Genomic DNA, 25,821 nt, shown 5'->3' on the forward strand with positions numbered 1-25,821 from the left:
CTCTCTTACAGAGTAAAGATGGTGTACCTGTTATGTTCTGTAGACAGTCCTGCTCTCTCTCCATGAGAGAGAGAGAGAGAGAGAGAGAGAGAGAGAGAGAGAGAGAGAGAGAGAGAGAGAGAATTATGATGGTTTACTGCAGTATGTCAGCTGGATGGGGAAAAAGAAAAGATGATTTTATCGTCACAAATAAAGGAGCGACGTAATTGTAGTGCATTATTACCGGTGTTAAACTCGGCTTCTCGCAAGCGTCGTGTCGCAAATTTTTGGCTTGCGATATCCGCAGCGTTACGTACCCTCATTCACATTATCAGTGGGTGACGCAACAAGACGGGCAATGATATTATAACGAACAGACACATACGCACTCTCTCTCTCTCTCTCTCTCTCTCTCTCTCTCTCTCTCTCTCTCTCTCTCTCTCTCTCTCTCTCTCTCTGTCTCCCTCCCTCCCTCCCTACCTCTCTCTCTCTCTCTCTCTCTCTCTCTCTCTCTCTCTCTCTCTCTCTCTCTCTCTCTCTCTCTCCCCGGCTGCGTGCTGAGGTCAATCTTTTAGGCCGGACGACCAGATTGAAAACTTGCAATGATACCTATCTTCATCAACTTTCCATAGGGAAAGTTAATGCGATTTAAAATAAAAAAAAAAAGAAACGAAATACACGAAATTAGTCGGCAATATAACGCTCGGCTCATCCGTGCCCATCAGTCGGCATTATAAGCGTCATTTTTAGCCACTGCCTTTATTGATATCTGTGGAGCAACTGCTGCAAGGAGTTGATCGCGAGCAAAGATTTCCTTTTCATGGCCCCGTATCGACGCGATAAGGGATTCGAACCAATGAGTAAGACTGAAATGATTGAGGATATACTCCTAGGACCACAGGCGGGAAGGGTGTATCATAGGTTCATAACTTACACCTGAAGGATCCTGGGAATCTTAGAGTCGATAGATAGATCCCTTATTGGCACGACAGGCATGGAAGACGCTTGTAAAACATTACCACAGAAATGAAAAGATGCGATGTACATAGAAGACCTCAGAGACCATTGCAGAGACCATTGTAAGGTATGCGTAAGGTAAGGTAAAAGGTCCCAGACCCAGCTGTGGGAGTAGAAGACCTCCCAAACCATCGTAAGGTATACGTAAGGTAAGGTAAGGTCCCAGGCCTAGCTGTGGAGGTAGAAGACCTCCTAAACCATCGTAAGGTGTAAGTAAGGTACGGTGAAGTAATGTCCCAAACCCAGCTGTGGGGGGGTAGATGAACTCTGAAGGCATTATAGGGTAGAAGTAAAGTAAGTTTAGGGTTTGATGTTTGATAATAGAATAATGAAACATTATAAAGAACACCAAGAGTGGATGGCACTGATATTGACCAAATATTAGACTCCCTTTCCAAAAAAGAAAAGAAGAAAATGCTGGAAATAGCGTACCAATGTTCTTGAACACCACTTCCCAAGGACTTGGAGGCAGTAGACAAAATATGCGGTCATGATAAACTGTTTATCTTCTGCAGTCGGTCGCTGTACCACAGCCTCTCACACTGGGCAAGAGCATTCGTCAAGTGTGGATCACGATATACAATCTCTTCACACCTCCCCCACCCGCCCACTTACCTACCTCCCCCCGAGAAGAAAAAAGGAAATGATCAGATAGACAACAACTGGAACCGTATATAGACGAAAGAAACGAGTTCCATTTCTCCCCAGTCGCCTCAACTCTCTCTCTCTCTCCCCAGAGAAGGCAAAACTTGGAAAGTGAAATTGACACTTAAGTCAGTAATATTTGAACATAAAATCACTAAATGCGTCAGGAACAAATACTTGTACCCAAGGTACTTCTTGGGAGTAAAATCCGGAGTGACATCCATTATTGGCCCCGCGGCAGAGAAATGTGAGTAGATGGTTGACTGAAGACGTGGGAGAAATTCAGAGACGGTAGGTTGATGTGTCCGGGGAGCCGAGGCCCATCATCACTCGAGGACCATACACTTAGTGAGTACACGTATGGGTTACAGAATGAGTGTTGAGTATCTGCAGAAGGCCTTGACGTTTATTTCGGTCTATAGTGATAACTTGACGTTGACGGCCTTAATCACTCCTGGTAGTTGATAGACCTGAAGTCCGAATAACCATCCAGTCAACCAGTATCTCCCAGAGACGAGCATAGAAACAGAATGCGACCCGTCCGATTTAAGTGAAGGTTGTCGACTGGTCACCAGTGCATTCTCCCTCATGGCTAGTCATGGGTCTTCGTCCTGATGAGGCAATTCAAGACACCACTGGCCAGGCCTTTGAGAAACAGTACATGAAATGCGCACAGAAGGAATAACTGGCAATTGAAGACCCAACAGATCCCAAAGAGTAAAAGTTAACCTTACACAACCCGCTGCCTCCACTGGTAAAGCTCTGTTGTACCCCAGGGAACTGTGCTTGCTCCCATGCTGTTCCTCAGACCTGTATCTGCCACTTATAGCAGCACACAAAGCAGCTATGCATCATCCTTTTGCGAATGACCCAAGACCCAGTATTGTGATCTTATCAGCTGAGGACATTGAAACCTTAAAGAAGATTAAGTATCACAGTGACCCCCTTCTGGATGATTGTTTGGCGTGGAAAGACTTCAGTGCCGATGCGGAAGGTACCCAGTACTCGTCTCAAACCGAACCAGAGAGAGAGAGAGAGAGAGAGAGAGAGAGAGAGAGAGAGAGAGAGAGAGAGAGATGCACCAGAGAACTGGAAGTGATGATAACTGATGGCCACCTCGCTTGTGGTGGAGAACGCAAGTGAAGAACTGCCGACTCTGCGATGATACGATGCTGGGGTGGGTATTGAGAAATTTCAAAACGAGACGAGCAAGACCCACAAAGACAAGTGTTGGGATCGCTTGATGTCTCTCGACTGGACTACTGCTGTGTGCTAACACCACCATATACAGCGGGGGAGAAATCGTTGAGCCAGAAGACGAGAGCGGAGGGCCGAGTCCATTTCATAACTGGTCGAATCGATTCAATGCATCATTCGTACTACTGGAACAGACCGACGCCTCTGAAGCTGTACACATTAGAAAGTAGACGTGAGATAGATAGATGTATACATGGGCAGTACTGATAGATCTAGTGGTTGACCAGCACATAATGATAAGCTGGAACGACTGACTCGTAAGAATATCTAAATAAGAACCAGTGAAGAGCAGAGATGCTGCAGGAAACATTAGGGAAAATTGTATTTACGTCAGGATGTCCACCTCTGTCCATCCTGCTTCCTGCAGATGTGTACGGGACACCAGGACATGACCCAACCTCTGGACTTCCTCAGAAAACAAGTGGACACTTTGCTCAGAGGTGTACCAGACCGGCCAGGTTGCACAACGTAGGTTAAACGGAGGGACCCGCAGTGACAAGACTGGTCGCACCAGTTCTGTTTCGCACCAAGTCTGTTCGTGCCAGTTCTGGATAGTGCCACCTCCTGTTTCATGCCAGTTCTGGTTCTTTTTTTGGCACCACAGCTCTGGTTCGTATGATCTATAGCTCGTATCACCCTAATTTTGTACCATGTCTGTTTCGAAACAGTTCTGGTTAACGCCGACTCTGTTTCGCACCAGTTCTAGTTCGTACCAGATCCGTTATCGTCTTGGATGGTGGACACAGCTATATAACGTGAACACGTTGATGTAGTTGAGGGGGTAATTGTCTTTAACTCTTATAGTTTTAAGTCTCATGTAAATCTTCAGAAGCATTACTTGGCGAAATAGATATAAACATAGCATTTGTGTGTATAGACAAAATGCGTTTGGCATTGTCAAGCATTCTGTGTTTCTTTTGAGGATGTATGGAAGGTCAGGTCATCTCGAGGTCAGTGACCTGGGCTGGGGTTTTTAGGGAGGGTCGTATGCCACCCACCTCCTCCACTTCATCCTCCACCACCCACCCACCACCTCCTCCACTACCACCACCGCCCACCAGACGGAGAGGCCGACCAGCCGGGTCCATAAACACTAATGGTCGTGCATTAACCAAGAAGCGATCCAAGGTTTTAGTGACTTGTATATGGAGTGGTGGCGGCGGTGGTGGAGGTCGTGTGGTGGTGGGTGAGGGGTGTTGGAGGCCGTGTTGGTGGTGGTAGGGGTGTTGGTCATGTGTTGGTGATGAAGGTGTTGGAGGTCATGTAGTAAGGGTCTTGGAGGTCATGTGGTAAGGAGTCTTGGAGGTCATATGGTGGGGGTGTTGGAGGTCATATGGTGGGGGGTGTTGGAGGTCATGTGGCGGGGATGTGTTGGAGGCCGTGGTGGTGATGGTGGTGGTGGTGTTGGAGGTCAGGTGTTGGTGGTGTTGTTGGAGGTCATATGATGGTGTTGTCGGCCGTGTCGTGTTGTTGGGGCTCATGTGATGGTGAAAATGAGGATGTTGGTGTTAGATGACAGTGCTAGTGATGGTGATCCGCTGGTGATGGTGGTGGCACTGGTGACAGTGAGTCATGTGATGGTGAAGGTCTGTTGAAGGTCTGTGGTGATGTTGTCGGTAATTCAATTGCTATGGTGAACGATGGTGATGGTGATAGCGAATGTGGAGTCACGTGTTGATAATGATGACTGAAAGTGATGATGAGCGGGAGTTACGTGGTGATGGTGATGGTGGAGGAGGGTAGTGACACTGCTGTTGATGTCACGGCGACCACTGACCCTCCTGAAGTGACTTGGTGACCACACCTAAAACGAACTAGATCCATTGAGAACGACAGATGGCACGAACCAGAACTGTGGCACGAACTGGGGGTGGTCAGAAGCGCGCCTGATACGAACCAGGACTGGAGCGAACCAGGACTGGAACGAACCGGGACTGGAAGGAACCGGGACTGGAACGAACCAGTGCTGGAACGAACCAGGACTAGAACGAACCGGTGCTGGAACGAATCAGGACTGGAACGAACCAGGACTGGAACGAACCGGGACTGGAACGAACTAGTGCTGGAACGAATCAGGACTGGAACGAACCAGGACTAGAACGAACCGGTGCTGGAACGAATCAGGACTGGAACGAACCAGGACTAGAACGAACCGGTGCTGGAACGAACCAGGACTGGAACGAAAAAGGACTGGAACGAACCAGGACTGGAACGAACCAGGACTGGAACGAAAAAGGACTGGAACGAACCAGGACTGGAACGAACCAGGACTGGAACGAACCAGGAATGTCCTGATCACAATGCTTTTCCCCAGCAAAGAGAACTTTCCTAAGAGCATTTTGGAGATCAATTTATGAAAACAAGTGAGATTACGAAGAGCATTTTAGTGACAGAATACAACTGTGTTAACGGTAAACATGGCTCCATAAACATTGATTTAAGGGTTGATGAGTATATATACAACTTCTCTGACAACCCCAACGTGGTCCTCCATCAAACCTCACTTCATCATCCTTTCGTAAACCCCTAATTACTGCAACCCCACCCACTTTTCTCCAACCCTTAGCGTCTGTTAATAAATCACAAACTGCTCCAACGCCCTCCTCAAATTTTTATTTATTCTTTAAGCATTAGAATACAGCTGTTGACTCTCCTATCTCCGTGTTTAACAGTATAAGATTTAACCATTAAGAACCCTCTGACGTTAGGGGAGTGGCTGCTGCTGTAGAGAGGTGGTCGCTCTTGTAGGTTCTAGGGTCGTGTGGGACAGGCTTAGAGCGTTATAGGGAGGTGGTCGCTCTTGTAGGTTCTAGGGTCGTGTGTGACAGGCTTAGAGCGCTATAGGGAGGTGGTCGCTTGTTGCGCAGGTCCGGGACAGCCTTGCGCTGTATGGAGGTGTTCGTTCGTACCGATTCGGAGGTCGTACAGGACAGGCATAGTTTTACAGAGGTGGTCGTTTTTGTAAAGCCGTGGTAAAAAGGACACGTATAGCTTTATAAAGGTGGTCGTCTTAGCAGAGTCGTTGAAGGAAGGACAGGTATAGCTTTATAAAGGTGGTCGTCTTAGCAGAGTCGTTGAAGGAAGGACAGGTATAGCTTTATAAAGGTGGTCGTCTTAGCAGAGTCGTTGAAGGAAGGACAGGTATAGCTTTATAAAGGTGGTCGTCTTTGCAGGGTCGTTGAAGGAAGGACAGGTATAGCTTTATAAAGGTGGTCGTCTTTGCAGAGTCGTTGAAGGAAGGACAGGTATAGCTTTATAAAGGTGGTCGCCCTTACAGATGAAGGTTTTTTTTTTTCCTCAAGCACAGACTGGCACAAGGGAGATAGTCGCTCGCATGAAGGTTTTCCCGTATGCTGTAGGAGACGCGGTAGCGTTACGTAGAGACCTGGTCGTCCCTACAGGAGGATTAGACTTGGTCGTAAAGGACGGGCTTAGCTTTATAGCGGCGGTGGTCGTCCGTCCGTGGAAGGGGATAGGGGGGAGAGTGTGAGTGAGTAAGGGTGGGGTTTGTGGGGTGTGTGTGTGGGGGTGTGTGTGTGCGTGTGGGAACGCAAACATTACACTGAATTTCCGAGGAGCTTTGGATGGCTGTCCAGCACGACTACCGCGTGTGATTATATCAATGTGTAATTTATTCTGTTTTTTGTAGTCTGTAATTGAGATGTTATTGTTATACAAGTCACGTGTAGACCATCAGAGAGGGAGGGAGGGAGGAAGGGAGCTGGCACCACAGTGGATGATTCACCGGGCTGTTGCTGGTCCCAACCTGTATGAAGGTTGTATTCTTTTTTTTTAAAGTCTTGTTTTGAGTAACATTTTTTGGTCGATGGGTTACTACATGTGTGTTGAGTGAGGTGATAGTGTTTGCTGATAGTGCAGTGCTGTGTGTGTGCTGTGTGTGTGTGTGTGTGTGTGTGTGTGTGTGTGTGTGTGTGTGTGTGTGTGTGTGTGTGTGTGTGAGGATTTATATCAGTGATAGGGAGGGATTTAAGTAAGTGACGGAGGGACTTGTGTAAATGACAGTGAGGGATTTATGGAAACGACAGTGATACTTTTGGCTTGTATTTTACAAACCCGGCTTGTAGGGGTAGGATAGAAGACCGCTAGAATCTTATCTTAAGGTATTTCGATACCTTACGCTATACTCTGCTTGGAATCCATGTTGCGTTACCCATATACGTAGGCTATACAAACATCTGTCACTCGCCTTTGAGGGATTGCCAGTCTAGGCCTAAGAGCACTTATTTCTTGACTCCTTCCAACTTCAGTTTATCCTTCAGATTGTCACCAAGGCGTTCGGTGAACTGTAGTGAGACAGTAGAATGAGGAAGAAGGTTGGGAGTGAGGCTGTTGTACGTGGCTACCGTCTTGCTTTGGTTGATAGTGGCGGAGCAAGTCTCTGTGGTCCAGCTCTGGGAACTGACTGAGGTGTTCTAGGGGGTCTCTGTGGTCGTGAGAGCTGCTGTCAGCGACGACGCCAGTGGTAGAGAGTTGATGGCGTATTTCCACCAGGGAAACACAAATGGCCCCATCTATGTGCCCTAGAGGACGCCACATGAGAGGGGACTGGAAGGTGGAGATGGTCCCCTCGGCAGCATACAGTGCTCTGCCTCATGTGGTGTTATGACTATTGTGACTGATATGGCGCGGGCAGAACATGTCTTGGTTGCTTAATGAACTGCAATTTTTTTTTTCTTGTCAGGAGGACGGTGAGGGTGACGAGGACTCGCGGGACCTGGTGCTCCGGGCGGAGGCGCTACACCGACAGCGGGAGTCTCTCCTGTCATCACCACAAGCGCTCATGAACGCCATGAGAGGCGGCGGTCCGCCGTCGCTGGTGCCGCCGGGGCCACACCTGCCCTTCATCCCGAGCACGGTCGGCCTCCCGCCCACCTCTCAGATGCCGCCCACTCCCGGCTCGGCAGGTTCACGTGACTCGTCCGGGAACGGAACCCGTACGCCATCACACACGCCCGAGCCACACCAGAGTCACCAGTCCTGGAGCTTCGAGGAGCAGTTCAAACAGGTGGGACCGGCTAGCCAGGCCTCCAGTAGAAGTAGAAGTAGTAGAAGCAGTGGTAGAAATAGTAGAGGAGACTGAAGAGAGATGGTTATGAGTTATGACGGAGTTAGAGCCGTAGAAGGGAATGATAGGAAGAAAATGTACAGATGGAGGTATGATGTAGCCATGTGTAGGGGTGATTTTACCTCTTTATCCGAAGACTGAAGAGTCGCAGAGTTGTACGGATAGATCATTCAGAATCAACGCTACCGTGCCGCATGCGGGCCGGGCGTCAGTCATGCGTAGGATGGGAGGAAAGGGAGAGGCGGCGGGGCGACATTCGTGTACATACCGTCCCGTGGCAGCGGTGGTGGTGGTGGTGGTCCCGCGCGCGCGCGCGGCCGGGGCAGGCCCCTTCCATCATATTTTACTCAGCAGCTGGTTTCCTTCATTATGAAGCCGCATGCGGCACCGCAACCCATAACTCGGGTGGTGGTGTTAGTGGCAGCAGCGAGACGCTCTTGTGTAACAAGAGAGAGAGAGAGAGAGAGAGAGAGAGAGAGAGAGCGTTGTTATCCTTCGTGTTTTGGTAGCCACCGCCGCGTCACCCAGCGCTTCCCGACCCGCTTTTGTTTTATGGCCGTCTATGTAAACAAACCTGGTGCTGCACAGTGCTGGATGACGGGCGGTTGAAGGGGTTATTACGCCCTGATGATTCGTTCCATTACGGTATCTTTCTTTGAACTACGTGAGTAGTTATACATATGACGTGCGTTTCTTGTAGAGAAAAATTTAACTGGTTTATAGAATGGTCTACGACATTTCCGTACTGTACGGTGGGGTCACCTTGTATAAGATGTACTCGTCACTGAGTTAACTAAGATTGTGGGCTGGCAAAGACAGTTTAGCGACATCGTATAACCTTTGGTGTGTAATTCGGTGAATACTTATTTAGACCCGTCACGCAAAAATCACCATTCCCTCTGCTTCGTCAGCAGAGTAAACAAGGCTAACCTAGCAGCAGACAACTCTTAACTTAGCAATAAACAACTCAAACCTAGCAATGAACAACGCTAACCTAGCAATAAACAACGCTAACCCAGCAGTAAGCGTTGAGCAACTCTTACATACGCGTCTAACATGGCCATAGATAGAGGTTTTTTATTCAAGTTATGTGCCATGTTGATTTCCAGGTTAAGTAATTTACTATAAGTCACTTAACTCGAGCATAATCCAGACCTGAGGTACAGGTTAACTTATGCCATTCGAATCTCAATAGACTTGGCAAAAATGGATTCAGTTCCATGACTCAGAGGTTTGATTTTTTTTTTCTCTCCACGTTATGAGGGTAAGTTAGTTAGGCCGTAGGTTAAGCCTCTCTTTATAAGTGTCATAACGCGGTCCAAATCCAAAAAACAGAGCGTCGAAACTCATGCCATTCCGTCATTTAGAAGCTGGGGAAACGACCGTAAAGTGTCAAGGTTATCTGAGGTCGAGTCTTCCAAGTTATGACCCAGGGATGAGTTGCGGGTTAAAGAGTAGGTGACTCCCGTTTGACGGACGTGCGGACAGTGCAAGTGTCAGCCATGATACACACACACACACACACACACACACACACACAGAAGAAGAGGAAGGAAAATATTCGAGACGCTATTATTCTTAAAATGATTTACATCCTCGTGTCACTCAGTGTATTTCACTGTTGCTCCATGAACGTTTTAAATGCGTTAGACATTACCATGACACACACACAATTGACGCTTAGCTACGTTGTCTCATGAATTTTCACTTAAAGTATGTTTGCCTCGCATGTGCCCTTCGTAAGTACTCCCAGCATGATGGTTGTATGTAGCAATTACTATATTTTCTTTCCTGAAGTACACCCAAGATGGGTTGGTATATTATTTTCGTGGTTAATTATTACCTGATTTGAATTTACTGTTACCGACTTAATATTCTCGGTTTTAAAAATGTGTATTTTCCACTGAACAGCAAATGGATGTGATTAGGTGCCAGTATATAGTGTTGGAAGAACTTTGTATGTTTTTCGGAGTGATCCAGTGGTCTGTTCGTGTTTGCGTTTCTCCACAAGTGACCCTCTCTCGTTCCCAGTTGGACTGGTAGAGGACGGACTGCACACACACACACACACACACACACACACACACACACACACACACACCACAAATTGCGAGGTTGTTTATTTTCTTTCCAACTGTGTTGACTGCTGTATCAGTACTTGATTACTCTGTGTGTGTGTGTAATTACCCATTTCTTCGGGGAGGTACCCATCTCTTGAACATTCACTACTATTTTACAACTGAAATTTTATGTATGCTGTCTGCATTAACCATGTCCTCAGTCATGTGTGTGTGTGTGTGTGTGTGTGTGTGTGTGTGCCTGTGTTGACTCCTGCAATTGGTTGGCTGCACTCTGAGGGAGAAGTCATTGGACGGAAAGGAACACAGTTTCGTCGCGCTTCTCTGTTTGTCTGTCTGTCTGTCTGTTTTTCTCCCCCCCCCCCCTCTCTCTCTCTCTCTCTCTCTCTCTCTCTCTCTCTCTCTCTCTCTCTCTCTCTCTCTCTCTCTCTCTTCTATCCCCGAAGTCCATCATTTCCTCGCTCGTGCATGTCGCGCAGTTTTGAAGAGATCAGAAAGGTTGTGTAACGAAAACGGCAAAGCATTATAAGAAATCACTGAGGGGGACGTGAATCAAAGACAGCTCTTGTTCTCACGTTCCCCACGTGATGTCAGACCAACTTGGGGCTCCCGTGTTAAGACATGGTCAAGAGCATCAACACAGAGGTACGTGTATATTCATGTAAACGCTTCGTCGTCCAACCTTGGTGGGCGAACGCACGTCAACGTAAGATAATACAGCTGTCTCTAACTCCATCAGGTCATGAAAGTACAGAGACTCGACTCTTTCCTCACCCACTTTATCATTTCTCATATAGGTGGTTGTATCTCTGGCTCAATTCAAGATTTTTGAATGTTAATGATGAGGAGTTTTCCCTTGTAGTCCAATAGAGATCATATGTGTGTGTTTGTGAATTAGACACAGAGAGAGGAGTTGGGTATTTGATGCTCATCCTGGGTAATGTAATGTCAGTAGACTTCCCTTTGCTTAGTGGCTTTTCGTATTGGTAGATAATGTTGCTTATTATTACCAGTGTTTGAGAATTCTTTTTTTTTTTACCCTTTCATTTTCCAGTCTAAAGCTTATGTATTGGAGATTTTCTAACTCCACCTTTATACCTGATGGAAGTGTAAAGTCCTGTTGACATGTTGGACATTTCTGTTTTCAATTAGTGCTTCTGAATTACCAGAGACTGATGCAATTGATTTCGTCTTTTCCGCATGTACTATTAGTGGCTTGAATGAGCCATTGATCTAAGATTCAGAACGAAGCTCATAAGGAGGAACAAGATATACAGTGTATATTGAACCAATTTATTTGCCTGTGTACATAGGCTCTGGTCTGGAGACGACATGACAGGCACTCGAGACAAACGCAAGTGTATGAAGTACATACACGTAGATGGATATTAGGGAAGTTACAAAGGTGAGCTGAAAGCTTCCATGTCGTTGGTACATAGATACAAGCACTGTGCACGATGGGTCATTACCCTTGTATATGGACTGTAGAGTAATGGCAAGTTACAGAAGCGGGCTGAGGGCTTAAAAGAAAGTCGTGCTGGAGAGGTTTAACTTGAAATTATATGCGAAGAGGTGGCGTGAGACTTCGTAGCTAACCCACAATTAAGATAATTGTTGATGTTCGTGATGTACGTCACTGTTGTCTGCACCTATGCAGGGTGATGGCCTCGTCTCGCCAACTCCCCCGTAATGCCCTCGAAGGCCCAGCAGCAACCTACTACCAGGTTTAGCCGATCCTTTTAACATAAGGGTAACCGGTGGTTGTGAAGAGCGGCTCCAACCGCTTATCTGGGAGACATCGAACTCTCTCGGGCTCACGATCGATTCCTAAAGTCTCCATCGGTAGCCAAGAGACGGTGTAAATGCACCCTTGTGAGAGGAAAGCCAGATAATAGAGGATCTGATAGTCTATGACGAGGGCATCTTCTGGAGGACAGTAATAGTTTCCAACATTTATGTTCTACATAGATGGGGACAGTGTTGTTAAGCAGTATGATACCATTCGTTACATAATTTCTGAGAGACCATTTATGTGTTTTACAGAATCCTGTTTGATATAATTTATTATTCATTATATATGAAAATGAATGCTTCTTTAAAATATTCATGGTTGATTCTCCTCTTAACTGTCTTTAAAGATATTTAATTTTAGTCTTGGATTTTGCCTCACATTTACCCTTGTTCAAGTCGAGGCATCTCGCCCTCTTGTGCATATCCTGGTTTTAAGGCTTAGTGTTATTTGGGCCATCACCAACTGCGCTCTCTCACCTGCACCATCGCCATCTACAGCCCTTCATTTGCAACATCGACCTGGCCTTCATTTTGTCAGTGTGCACGAATGTGTGTTTTTTTTTTCTTTCTTTTAGGCCGCTGCTTCGCCTATTCTCAGGACCTCGGCCCTTGCGCTGTGGTGGTTTGAGGACGAAAGTCGTGTTCCTCAACGCCCCGTAATCGTAAGCGATAGTCGCTCCGTCTCTAGATGAGACTGTAGATAATAGAAGCCGTCTATAATCCGCCCCCATGATGTGTTGGCAGTGGAGCGGATGAAGGGTTGGGGTCGACAGTAATAACAATGATTAAGGAATCGTTGGCCGTGTCCATCAGCGGGCGAGGCAGCCGCGCCAGCCAGTCACGAGACGCCACGCATCACCCGCGTCCCTGATTGGTCCTCGACTCTGCCGCCTTCGCCAAGCGCTCCCCAGACTTGGGACATCGGCTCCTCCTGCACGGAATTCAAAATCTATTTTTTGCTAGATTGAAATTATGATCCAAAGAGACTGCCACGAACCGGGGAACAAAAAAATGTCCATGTAGATTGCGCATGAAGGAAAAAAAAAGGATAGTTTCACTACGTAACACCAGTACTGGATGAGCTTCAACACCAGTCGATGATTTACATACAGGTATCTATATATATATAACATGACCTTGTGTATGATGCAGTGGAACCACCTGCTTCGCCCGCCGTCCGCGCCTGCTTCAGCCATACGAAGACCGATGCTTAGGATGCAGTGTGATGTCTTCAAGCTCACATTTAGGCTCGAGGTCATGTCGTATTCTCCGCCAGCAGGTGATGTATGTATCAATGGTTACTCTGAGGCACACGGCGACGTCTCTTAAAAGTTTCACCAGCGCAGAGAACCCTACTGACTCTGGTGATATCGTTTCAGTCTGACGGTGCCTAAGCGACCACAGCGGAGAACATACCTGCTGGTGGTTATGATGCGAGCTGACGTCTCTCTCTCTCTCCATCCTCACCCGTGCCAGAGGACGCAGATCACCGTCAGATCTGAGGTCGTCGCCGCCCCACATTCTGGTGACCGCAAGCAGTTGTCTGCAGACTGGACCATACCTCTGGTGAATGAGGAATGGGACGCTATCAAAAATTCCTCCGCTCTGCCGCTGGTAACAAAAAAAGATAGACATACGCTTGAGTTCTACGCTCTGTCATGGACGATGCGCCTATTTCGATTGATGATTATAGTGATCAGTCATACAACCGCTGTTTTACTGGCCTGTAAAGTCGGTGGTGTGCGGTACGGTTTACTAAACGAGTCCCTGTCTAAGACTGTAACCGTTACAGGGATCAGCTGTGGGCATGGGGGGGTCAGTGGTGGCAAGTAGGAGGGGGGGGGGGCCTTGTCCTGACCTGACCTCTCGAAGTGATGCTCTGGGCCATGTGTAAAGGACCCTGGGAACGCCTGCCGGAGGTCGTGCGATTAGGATGCCGACACATCCCCCTCAAGGTCACTTTACATTTTTGCTCTGCGACGTAAATCTCACCTTAAACGCTCCATAATTCAGTCGTAGACTACTCATTTGCATACGTGATTAGATGTAATGGATATTACAATGACTAGACCGTGTTCCATGATAGGCTCTTATTATTTTAAGATTATTAGTCAGAACAGGTGTGATTGGAGATGGGATATTAGAGGGTACTTAGGAATACAAGATTAGCCCGAGATTAGCCGGCTCGTGGATTGGGTTTGGTATGGTATACGAATCGTTTTGTAAGTGTGGTCTGGCTTCGAGCTCCCCAGAAACCGGTTTAGGGGCTGAACTCCTTAAGAACAGTGGCATTAGAGTCACAGCATTAAGGACAAGCCACTAACATGATGCATGGCTGGAGGGTGAGGGTGGACTTGGAGTAGCACTAGGTGAAGGTGGACCTTGAGTGGCACTGGGAGGTGAAGGTGGGACCTTGAGTGGCACTAGGAGGTGCAGGTGGACCTTAAGTGGTACTAGAAGGTGAAGGTGGACCTTGAGTGGCACTAGGAGGTGTAGTTGGACCTTGAGTGGTACTGGGAGATGAAGGTGGACCTTGAGTGGTACTAGGAGGTGAAGGTAAACCTTGTGTAGTACTAGAATGTGAAGGTGAACCTTGTGTGGAACCAGGAAGTGAAAGTGAGGCGTGCATTGCTTTGGAAAGTGACATACGTTGCCTCTAGTGTAGGTGAATATGCGTTCCCCTGAGGGTGAAGGTGAAATTTAGGTCATCCATGCCTTAGTCTTAGGTGAAGGTGACTCATAGTAGGTGAAGGTGAACAATGCTTTTTATTTTTTCAAATGAAAAAGCACCTTCACTCTGAGTTCGAAGTGACGCGTACAGTGATTTAGCGTGAAGGTGAATCATGCTTTGAGGTGAAAGTGAACAACGGAATGTCTGAAAGTGAAGGTGAGCCATGCGTCGTTTGAAGGTGTATGAGGGCCATGAATTAGTTTGATATGCGTCGTGCACATTTGAGAAAGAGTATTCATGCGTCAGGAGTGTTGATGGTCGGTATGCGTCATGAGTGTTGGGGGAGGGGAGGCTTGCCATGCGTCATGAGTGTTGAGGGAGGGAGAGTCGCCATGCGTCAGGAGTGTTGGGGGAGGGGATTCGCCATGCGTCATGAGTGTTGAGGGAGGGGATTCGCCATGCGTCATGGGTGTTGGGGGAGGGGATTCGCCATGCGTCATGAGTGTTGGGGGAGGGAGAGTCGCCATGCGTCATGGGTGTTGGAGGGAGGGGATTCGCCATGCGTCATGAGTGTTGGGGGAGGGAGAGTCGCCATGCGTCATGGGTGTTGGAGGGAGGGGATTCGCCATGCGTCATGGGTGTTGGGGGAGGGGATTCGCCATGCGTCATGAGTGTTGGGGGAGGGAGAGTCGCCATGCGTCATGGGTGTTGGAGGGAGGGGATTCGCCATGCGTCATGAGTGTGGGGGGGAGTGGGGGGGGTCGCCATGCGTCATGAGTGTTGGGGGGGGGGTCGCCATGCGTCGCGTCGGAGGGCTCCTCCCAGGCGACTGCTGTCGGGAAGGTCATCTTTAAACGTGGGGAGATGGAGGCGGGCCTTTTGCTCCCATGCCACCCGCCTCTCCATCTACACTCCGCCATCATCACCACCACTCCATCATGATGACCATCCTCCATCACTATAATCGGAGGTGGGGGGGGGGGGGTGTTCACCACCAACACACACACACACACGCATCACCATCTTTGATCGACCATGTCTTTTACAACCATGATACCATTCACCATCACTTTCCATCACACTCAGCCTCCATCACTGTATTCGTATCCCTCTAGCTGCCACCATGGCCAGCTATGTCCTTCCTGCAGTCTGTCTGTAACATGGCCACCTCTGAAACTACATGGAATTTCTTCTCTTTTTTTTTCTTTCTAATTCGATTCTTTGAAATAGAAGTATTGTATTGCCCTCGTCGAAAAGCGCGTCCACGTCATGGTTCAATTTAAGGTTAGAGGTCAGGTTTTTGGCCACTAATTTGCGGCCTCACCAATAGTTCATTTTGGAGACAGAGGTCAACTCTCTATGGGTATTTGACGCACGGTCATGTGACTTTATATAGGCTGATGTATAGTGATGTGCGCTTCAGCATCCCAACAACAAGTTGGTCACCCTCACCTACATTACACGCCTCAGAGGCCAACTTCGTAGTCGGGGGACTACGTTATTTCGTACATAACGTTCCCACAGCTCTCTGAAATCACCGTCACTCAGTAGAGTAACACTGGATTGTCCTTTGTAGCTTTGTCACCATGAAAGGTCCGGAACTGGACATTGTCAGTGAGTTTCAGGTATTTTAGTGGTTGTTGTGATGACTGAGGACGGTAGAGGGGAGGTTGAGGTTGAGAGTAGACTCCTGCACAAAGAGTAGGATCGATCGGAGGTGCACGTACAGGTCTGACGGATGAGTTGAATGGTTGAGTACCTTGCTTGCTGGATGGCGTGTTGACGGATGAGTTGAATGGTTGAGTACCTTGCTTGCTGGATGGCGTGTTGAGCCCCCAACATTTGAGGTGGTAGATGTGAGGGAAGAACGTCGTCTCTCAAGGGACCAGACAGTAAGTAGAGATGAGGGGCAACAGACGTGGATAAGCTACGTGTAATAGTTAGTATTAAGAGAACAGATGAAGAATGAGACAAGGTATGGGGAAGACTTGCTTGAAGCAGTCATGAGCTTACGGTTATGGAGGACCCTTGGTGGACAATAGCTAGGCGAAGAGGACATGTAGGAATATAGTTGGAGGTACAAGGAGATAAAGGGAGAGATGAGTATCAAAACTTGTGTGGTGATAAAGGTGACTGGTATAGGATTTGGTGTGCATTTAGTTGCTACTAATAATACCTCAGACCTTCCTAATATATTATCAGGATGGCAATGCCTTCATATCCAGAGTTCGAGGCAAACATTAAAGACTTTAGCTTCGCTGAGGGTTTCGCTCACGAAAGAATATGGTAGCTCTTTTTTTGCTCTGGTTTTCTGATATTTGGATCAGAAACCTCAATGTACACCTTATGAAGTCCTGGTCAAGATAAGTGTATACTTTATATGTAAGATAAGGTAAAGTAAGGTTTACCTTCAACCATAGTCATTTATATTTCATGGCCACCTGATTATTTCGAAATTTACATCGTCTTTAATGCAAAATTGTGAGGAAAAATACGTACATTTTGAAAGGAATTATTATCACCCCATATCCATATGGGTAAAACATTAAAGATTTGATTTATAAACGCATCCCTCACATCAATATGATCCCCCTATCAAATTCAGTTCACTGTATAAATTTTTATTAAGTGATGTGGATTTTAAGGTGAAACTTGACGATGGTTGTGAAATAAAAACAGGTATATTAAATTATCGCGGTTGGGTGTGGTGCTGACTTCATCTACATATGAATTATCATTTTTTTTTTTCCTTCTCCCTCTCTTTCACGTTGGAGATTGGTGAGTGATAGTGGGTCGAGCGAGAACAGTAAAAGTGGCTGGCCACTGCTGTTACTTCAAGCAACTCGCACGTCGCTCGCCAAGCCCCATTTGGGGGTGGGGGCTCTTGTCTGTCTGTCTGTCTGTCTGTCTGTCTCTCTCTCTCTCTCTCTCTCTCTCTCTCTCTCTCTCTCTCTCTCTCTCTCTCTCTCTCTCTCTCTCTCTCTCTCTCTCACACACACACACACATACACACGATCGTCATCCATTGGTCACTTCTCTTGAAATCCTGGTTTTTACGCTGTCGACGCAATCGCTAGTTTTGAATTCATTATCGCAAAAAAAAAAAAATTCCGACTCTCCTGCTCACGCAAAGTCCCCGTTTTGCCTTGACCCCCTCCCATCGCAGATCTTCGAGCTGGGGATCATCGCCTTAACTACTGGGGAAGACTTCTGTGTATAGCCAGCTGCCCGGTCACGTAGGGCCGGGTTGCCGATTGAAACCGATCCAGTATTAATCAGAGACACAGTAGAAAGTGGGACTTACCTCCGATCTAGGTTTGCGCTTGCATATATTATTGTTTATTGTTACTTCCTACCCTGTCTGACCGGTCCATTTCAAGCACCCGGCTCTGGTACAGGCTCCACTGTCCATAGAGATACAGCAAAGTGGGTGTGAAGAGGTTCGTGAGGGGGGGTCCAAGCCTGGTAGTGGATTATCCTGTCAGTGACAAGCCATTCTCTGGTATGCCGTTTCTGGTAAAGGCCCGGGGTTATGTGTGTGTGTATACTGGCGCATTAAGGTGTGCAGTACGTGTTATGCATGATGCTGAGTATGATGAATGCCTCTCGCGTATGCTGTAGATCCTCCTGTGATGCTGACCGCACGGCAGAACACGGGTTGGGCTTCAAACACGCAGCTGTATGGAGTTTTCCCAGGGCACCAACATGGTCCCGTAAGGAGTGCGTGTGTGTGTGTGTGTGTGTGTGTGTGTGTGTGTGTGTGTGTGTGTGTGCGTGTGTGTGGGTGGGTGAGGGTGTGTGTGTGTGTGTGGGGTTGCTGCGGTGATGGTGTCGGCGGCGTTCGTCAGCTGTTGTTGCTTGTTAAGGAGATTTGCATGATTGGTCGGTAGTGGCTGAATGACGTATTGCCCCGTCTTCTCTCTCTCTCTCTCTCTCTCTCTCTCTCTCTCTCTCTCTCTCTCTCTCTCTCTCTCTCTCTCTCTCTCTCTCTCTCTCCGAATGCCGCCCCATGACTGCTCGTCCTTCTACGACAGGTCCACACCCGCGTGTCCTACAGCTCATATACACACACACACCCTTCCCCTTTTGCTCATTGAGGTCAGGAGTTGCGTCATGACACGCTAGTACGTCACGACACGCTTGTGCGTCGTGACTCCTGGTACATTGTGACAGCCTAGTACATCGCGACTGCCTCGTACCTCTTGACCTCCTAGTACCTCTTGACATCGTGACTTGGCAGTGCGTCTGGTGCCACTAGTACAACGGGTGGTGCTCTGGGCTGCAACGTGAACTTGCCGGGTGTGGCGGTGATCTTCTGGGTTGAGCCGGGTGTCCCTTATTATTTCCCCGAAGCGCCATTTTTCCCCCCCTTCCTCCAAGTAATGGGGGGTATTGTGCAGATGGCCTGGGTCTTTTGTGGGGGAGAAATGTGTCGTCCACCCACTGACTATTCCTCTGAACTGTCGTGACCCCCTTGCGAGTCACTTGAGACGTGACCTGGCCATTTGATCCACCAGAGAAATAACCTGACCACTCATGGTGTACTGGAGGTGAGACCTCCTTACTCAAGGCCCACCAGAGGCGTGACCTGGTCACCCAAGACCCACCAGAGGCGTGGACTTGACCACCCAGTTTCCCGCCCAAGGAGGGGAACACGGGAGGTGTGACCTGATGCAACAGGTCCTGCAGGAGAGGATCGGAGTCTCACCGCCTCCCCCACCTCGGTGTTGGGGGGGGGGGGGGGGGGGGGGGGGGGGGGGGGGACGGAGCCCAGGCAGTAAAACTCGCTCCCCGGCTCCCCCTTCAGTAGAATGGCTACACGAGGGTTATATCTCCTTATTTTGGGTCGTTGAGAATTATCATGGACAGCGGAATGGGTGGTAATCGCTGCGCACCGGCAGTTGGCGTCTCCGGGCTAATTACACGATGCATTACATCAATTGCCGACAAATTACACGGTCGTCGCGCAGCGCCGCAGTTCCTCTGTTGAGGCTGCGGCCGCACACAACCGCAGTTCCTCTTGTACGCGCCGCCGCAGCCGCACCAGAGGGCACAGCATCATCGTCGCGACCGTTCCCTTCCTGATGCAGTTCGCTGCATGTCTTGCGGTCTCTTGTGTATCATTTCATCCCATCTCTTCGGCCTGGCTGTAGTCCACCTGTCACGCCCCTCGGCCGATCTTGGAGCTTCAGTCGACCCGCTGTTGAGCTCACTATGTCAGTATATTCCTGAAGGCAAAAGAAGATTCCCTTCCTCAGTGGCTGAAGACTTCAGGAGCCGTCTGCTCTGGGGAAGAAGGCGTTCGAGGGGATTTTGTGGATGGTGTGTACGTGAGAGGCCTTCGTCACCTTCTCGTTCCAGCAACCGACCATACAGCTCAGTTTGATGTCCAGTTGGGATCCTGGATTATTTTGGGGGAGGAGGAGCTAGCTCCTTGAACGAACTGAGTCTTGAGGGGAATTGATTATCGTACAGAGGACATTGCCACCATAGCTGCTCGTTTTCGCATATAACCCAGTAAATCTTATCCTTTCAAAGACCATGATTCTCCGTAGTTTCTGTGTAGAGAACGCCACACGACTTTCTCTCCTGCTTTGATGATTATGTAATTCCAACACTCGGTTACTACATAGGTGTGTGGTATCACCTTGACTTCTAATCCATCTTCGAAACCTTCACAGTACATAAAGAACTACATCTGCATATTTTTTTTCTCTTGAGCAGAGAGTAAGATCTATTTTGACGATTCGTCTCTTTTGAGTAATTCATTTTACAAAGAAATGATTCGTGTTTTGTATCGAGTATTGCTCTAACATCAGGAGAGGTTCTTAGCTCTGTGTATATACAGACCTGAGCCTAAAGCAGACCGACTTATCAACTCTTCGAATCTGCCTTTGAAGTCTGTCCATCTTTCCCACGCTTGATGGTTCTGTTTCCCCTCCTCTGTACATACTACTTAAGTTTTTGCTCTGGAAGGCTTGCTGCTTGCGTGCCTCTGTCATTAGCTAGACCACGCAATACTCTTCAAACCCATTGCGTTGCATCATTACTCTCTGGCCATTAAAAAACTCAAGGGTGGGCCGCTGTGACGTCTGCTTCTTTCCGTACATCGCTAAGCCCATGGAACGCTTTTACCTTCCCTTGTCTTGCCTAACACCTTCCACTTGACGCTTGCCCTACACCGCTGGGCTCATGGAACGCTTTACCTTCTCATGTCTTGCCTAACAGCTACTACCTGACCCTTTTTAAAAGGCAAACTTTTCACTTCCTCAGAAACTCTCGAGCCTGTTTCTTTTGTACTTTACTCCTTGCCCCTTTTTCATTCAAGTGCTGACCGCTGTGAGGTCTTTCGTCCATTATTGCAGCCTTTGTCGTGAGATAGAAGGAGAGAGAGAGAGAGAGAGAGAGAGAGAGAGAGAGAGAGAGAGAGAGAGAGAGAGAGAGAGAGAGAGAGAGAGGATGGATTCGGGCGATTAAGCGAGTTTTCAGTAGTTATTTTCTATGATATCAAGATTTTGCCTAGACGCACAGAGACAAAGCCTCTCTGATGTAGCGTGAGACAAGGGTATGTGGCTAGAGGTAGGTGGAGGGAAGTACAGGGCGTACAGCGGGTGGCACTATACATGGACGTAGGAGGGTAGAGAGACGTGGGCCCGACTGGACTCGAGAGAACCAGAGGGTCCGCTTGCTGCTAGAACAAGGAGGAGGAGTATTGGTGTTAACCGTAGCAGCTGAGGAGGCACTGCTGGAGTAAAGCGTTATGAGGGAGGTTGTAGTGGTGTGGTTGGGGGGTTCGTGGTTTTAGAGTTGAGGAACCCATTTCCCCCCATCCAACAAAACATAACTCAAGTTGTATCCTGGCCATCAAGCCTAACAGAAGTACAGAGCACACGAAACAGAGCACTTAGAAGCAGTGGCCTCGTAGCAGTTGCCAACATTCAGCACCGGCACTTCAGAACAACAGTATTTCCAATACAGTCCTACCTCACCATGTTAGGCGTCCAGTTCTCTGCGACACTGCATGACCCCCACACATCAGCAGTAGTTTGGAATGTAGTGTGGAGAAATTTCATGCGGCCTTGGATTAGTATCAGCAGTGTTTTGGGGGTCATATGATCCTACTTTACATCGTGAAGTAAACGTATGTATAACTCATCCTTGACCTCCTAGAAGATATGTATAAAAAGAAAAAGCTTTGTCCTCTAACACTTCGGTAGTATATACTCGCAGATCCTCTTCTTCCCCAACAGATAGATCATCACCAAAACAGAATTGCACTGTAATGACGAGCACTCAACAGTTGTTCCGCCTCCCGCCGCCTCTACCTTCCTAACTCTGTCTTAAACTCCACAAGACATTTGCCCATCTGAAACTGCACTCCCCAGACATACACGAGTTACACTTTCTCTCGTGTACTTTTTGGCCGCCGCCCATCTCCCCAACGTCAAAAACTCGATTCATCACACCTTAAGACCCTCCCTTCATGCCCAAGGTGCAACCTTCACACTGAAGACACTGAACACCTGATCCTTATTTGTCCTACGCCCCACAAAAACACAGTACTGCTCTTCATGACCTGTGGTCTTGCCCGATGGACGTGGTTACCTCTTATGAGAGTCCCATAGAAGGGAATCTAAAGAAAAATTGATGTTATCCTCGTCTAGCCTTTGGCTAGATGAAGATAACAGGAATAGTTCTTCATCTAGCCCTTGGCTGGAAGAGGAGAGTTTAGAGGGGAAAGATCCTCACCCACGCCATCCTTTGAATCAGTGCCTGCATCTGGCAGTAATCATGTGCTTGTGTCCACCCCCACATACGCCAAAACATTTGGTACCAGCTGGTGGTGCTTGCTTGTGCTACCAAGGCCCACCGTGACACCGGTGGTGCTAAGGTGCCTGAGCAACCCCCAAAGGTGGTGCTCAGGTGGTTGGGCCAACCCGCAGGTGGTGTGGTCAAGTTGTAGATACTGCTGAAGGCGTGGTCGGAGACACCCTACTGGCGGCGCTCTGGCCTCCGTCGGGCAGGGAGGGAGAATGCACGAGGCGCGTTTCGTAGCCAACCAGCACAGCTGTGAATACGTAATTAAACCAGCTGCATTATCTCCTCCGTTATATCTTTATCGGCCTTATCAGTACAGCGCTCCAGCTCTCTTGTTGCACCTTGGCTCTCCTGCTGCGCCCTGGCTATACTGCTGCACCCTGGCTATACCGCTGCAGCCCTGGCTATACTGCTGCACCCTGGCTATACTGCTGCACCCTGGCTATACCGCTGCACCCTGGCTATACTGCTGCACCCTGGCTATACTGCTGCACCCTGGCTATACTGCTGCGCCCTGGCTATACTGCTGCGCCCTGGCTATACTGCTGCATCCCGGCTATACCGCTGCGCCCTAGCTATACTGCTGCGCCCTGGCTATACTGCTGCACCCTGGCTATACTGCTGCACCCTGGCTATACTGCTGCACCCCGGCTATACTGCTGCACGCTGGTTGTTCTACTGCACCCTAACTGCTTTACTCGAGCTGCAAGGACAGGGATATAATCCTTAAGCCCTGATGACAAAAGGCGCATTATTGTTTCAACCAGCCGCTGGGAAGGTCCTAACCCTAACACCAAGGTGACATAAGGTATTCAATCGCATGATTGGGCCCCATGTATGTCTGTGCCTCTTACGTCCGGGTGATATAACGGTCAGTATGGTATAATCGGTTACTGTGTTCTGGATCTTACGGCTTTATGCTCGAGGGGCGATGATGGCGTCGTTCGCGACATTTTGATTTCGGTCTTTGTCGCATTCCGACGTAAGGGCGACGATAGCTTGATTTACCTTTGTGTTGTTATAGTCCCTTTTTTTTTTTTTGTTTGGTGGTATGATGATCCGGGTGTCTGGTATTCCGTTCTGCTCCTTATCGCGACGCGACGTAAGGGCTATGGTGGTGTGTCGGGTCTGGGTGCGTTGCGCCTCTCGTGTTGTCCGTCAGTTATGATTGGTTTATGAGCGGCGGGGAGAGAGGCGGTGGCAGGCGACACTCGCCCTTATGTCCAGGTCGTTTAGGGTCCATATGAGCGCTCAGGGCCTGTGTGTTCCATACGACTTTGTTGCCCGCCGGAGCTCAGGTCGTGATATGCTAATGAGCCGGCAACGGGTGTCAGTCATTTACCTTCAGCAGCGGCGGCGGTGTACGGCGGTGGCGACGACGGTACAGCAACGGCGATGACGTTACAGCGATACAGCGGTGACGGATCGACGGTACAGCGGTACAAGTTACTTTCCAAGACTGTAAGGAGCCGGGGGAGAAAATAATGGGTAGAATGTTCCCCGTGTCCCAATTAGACCAAAATGGGCAACACACATGTAGGATCGTGACTCCCTCAAAAAGGACGCAGCAGCAATAGCTGTCTGATAGATCCGGGGTGATTTAGGGCACCAGCGAGGGCGATTTGAACGCGCGCGGATGTCAATAGTTGGAACCACACTGTGGGTGGATAGGGGGCGTTGGTTGGGCTGCCTGCATAGGCCCTTCAGAGGCTCTGCTGGAGGTGGTGTGGTGGCGGTGCTGGTGCTGCTGTTGGAGAGGGGGAGGGTGGTGAGGTGGTGGTGGTGGCTACGCAGAGTGCCTGCTGGGAACAACTCGATGGATCAGAGAGAGAGAGAGAGAGAGAGAGAGAGAGAGAGAGAGAGAGAGAGAGGAGGCTCGGTGTTATACCGGAGTGTGCACGAGAGCGAGAGGTCCAACACAGGACGTCATATATAGTAAACTGCTTTTATTGACAGGTTATATACTGTCCGTGGCGCAATCACCGGGCACCACCAGTATCTTTACTACCTCCCCGAATCACAATCACCAGTATACCACCTCCCTGAATCACAACCACAATCACCAGTACCTTCACTACCCCCAGAATCACAACCACAATCACCTGCATCTTTACTACCTCCCTGAATCACAACCACAATCACCAGTACTTTCACTATTTCCCAGAATCACAACCACAATCACCAGTACTTTCACTATTTCCCAGAATCACAACCACAATCACCAGTACTTTCACTATTTCCCAGAATCACAACCACAATCACCAGTATCTTCACTACCCCCCTAGAATCTTTACCACAATCACCTGTATCTTCACTACCCCCCAGAATCACAACCACAATCACCAGCATCTTTGCTACCTCCCTGAATCACAATCACAATCACCAGCATCTTCACTACTCCCCAGAATCACAACCACAATCACCAGGCATTACCACTATCTTCACTACCCCAACAATCACAACACACAGTCACCAGGCATCACAACGCACCATCTTCACTACCACCACACTACCTCGCACCATCACTGTCTCATCTAAGGATCACCAGGCATTAAGGCCCACATGCCAGAGTCACCAGGTATATTCACCACTATCAACACCACTGTAATAACCACTTGCAGTCGTCGTCGTCCCCATCCTCCTCCTCCTCCTCCTCCTCCCTCCTCCCCCCAATCCCACTAATCTCCCGTCCCCTGGAGCGACGCTGAAGAGATGGAGCTTTCCAAGTTCCTATGCAAAAATCGCGGCAAATTGCTCGGCTCCGCGTCAAGTTTAAATCTTTATTGCCATCTGGGAGGTGGAGGTACCCACCCATCCACACCAGCCACCCCTCCCTACCCTGAGCGAGGAGGTATGGTGCGATCCCATGTCGCATCTCCGACACCACGGCTCCGACACGCCGTTACCACGTCCGCGGGTCTTGAACACGCCGACGGAGCGGCTCTGCGTCGTCTCTGACCAGAACAAGGGCGCGGCGTTGGGTCGTTCCGTCTTGCGCCCACCCCCCCCACCCCAAATAAACGTTAAACGTCAATCTGTCCAAAAGATACATTCACACGTTTATGCAAACTTACGTAAAATGCGAAATACAACAGAAGGATGCGAACCCATGTCCTCTCGTTGCACCGGTACGTACCATTGCTTCAGCGTCCGTCAGTTTCGAAAGGAGAGAGACGAGAGGGACCACGGCAGTTGTCCGTGGCTAAACCTCTTATCTACCGATCACAAGACAATCTAATTGGGTTTCTGGTCTCGGGAATAAAACTGTGGGGCAAGACTGTCGTGGCAGACACCTGGCCTAGTGTCGTGGTGTCGTCCTGGCTCCTTCGGCGCACGACACGTCGTATTATCAGTCAAGGTGAGTGTGTTACTGTGTCCGGGAAGAACCAGGAGCCCCGTGCACTGTCTTGAAGTCGAGATATTCCAGTCGGTCGCTGATACTTATATCTAATTCAAACTGGTAACTCTTTTTTTTTTTT

General features: G+C 48.8%; 1 protein-coding gene across 6 annotated transcripts in view; it reads left to right on the plus strand.

The window, feature by feature from the left end:
* Positions 1-25,821, plus strand: part of LOC139754241 (uncharacterized) — a 310,706-nt gene that overhangs the window by 46,296 nt on the left and 238,589 nt on the right. For all 6 annotated transcript variants that reach the window (XM_071671559.1, XM_071671563.1, XM_071671560.1 and 3 more), the window contains exon 3: positions 7,601-7,924. In XM_071671559.1, the coding sequence (XP_071527660.1) occupies positions 7,601-7,924 (324 nt within the window). The remainder of the gene's footprint in view (positions 1-7,600; positions 7,925-25,821) is intronic.

This window comes from Panulirus ornatus, chromosome 16 (assembly GCF_036320965.1).
Source record: "Panulirus ornatus isolate Po-2019 chromosome 16, ASM3632096v1, whole genome shotgun sequence".
NCBI classification, from domain to species: Eukaryota; Metazoa; Arthropoda; class Malacostraca; order Decapoda; family Palinuridae; genus Panulirus; species Panulirus ornatus.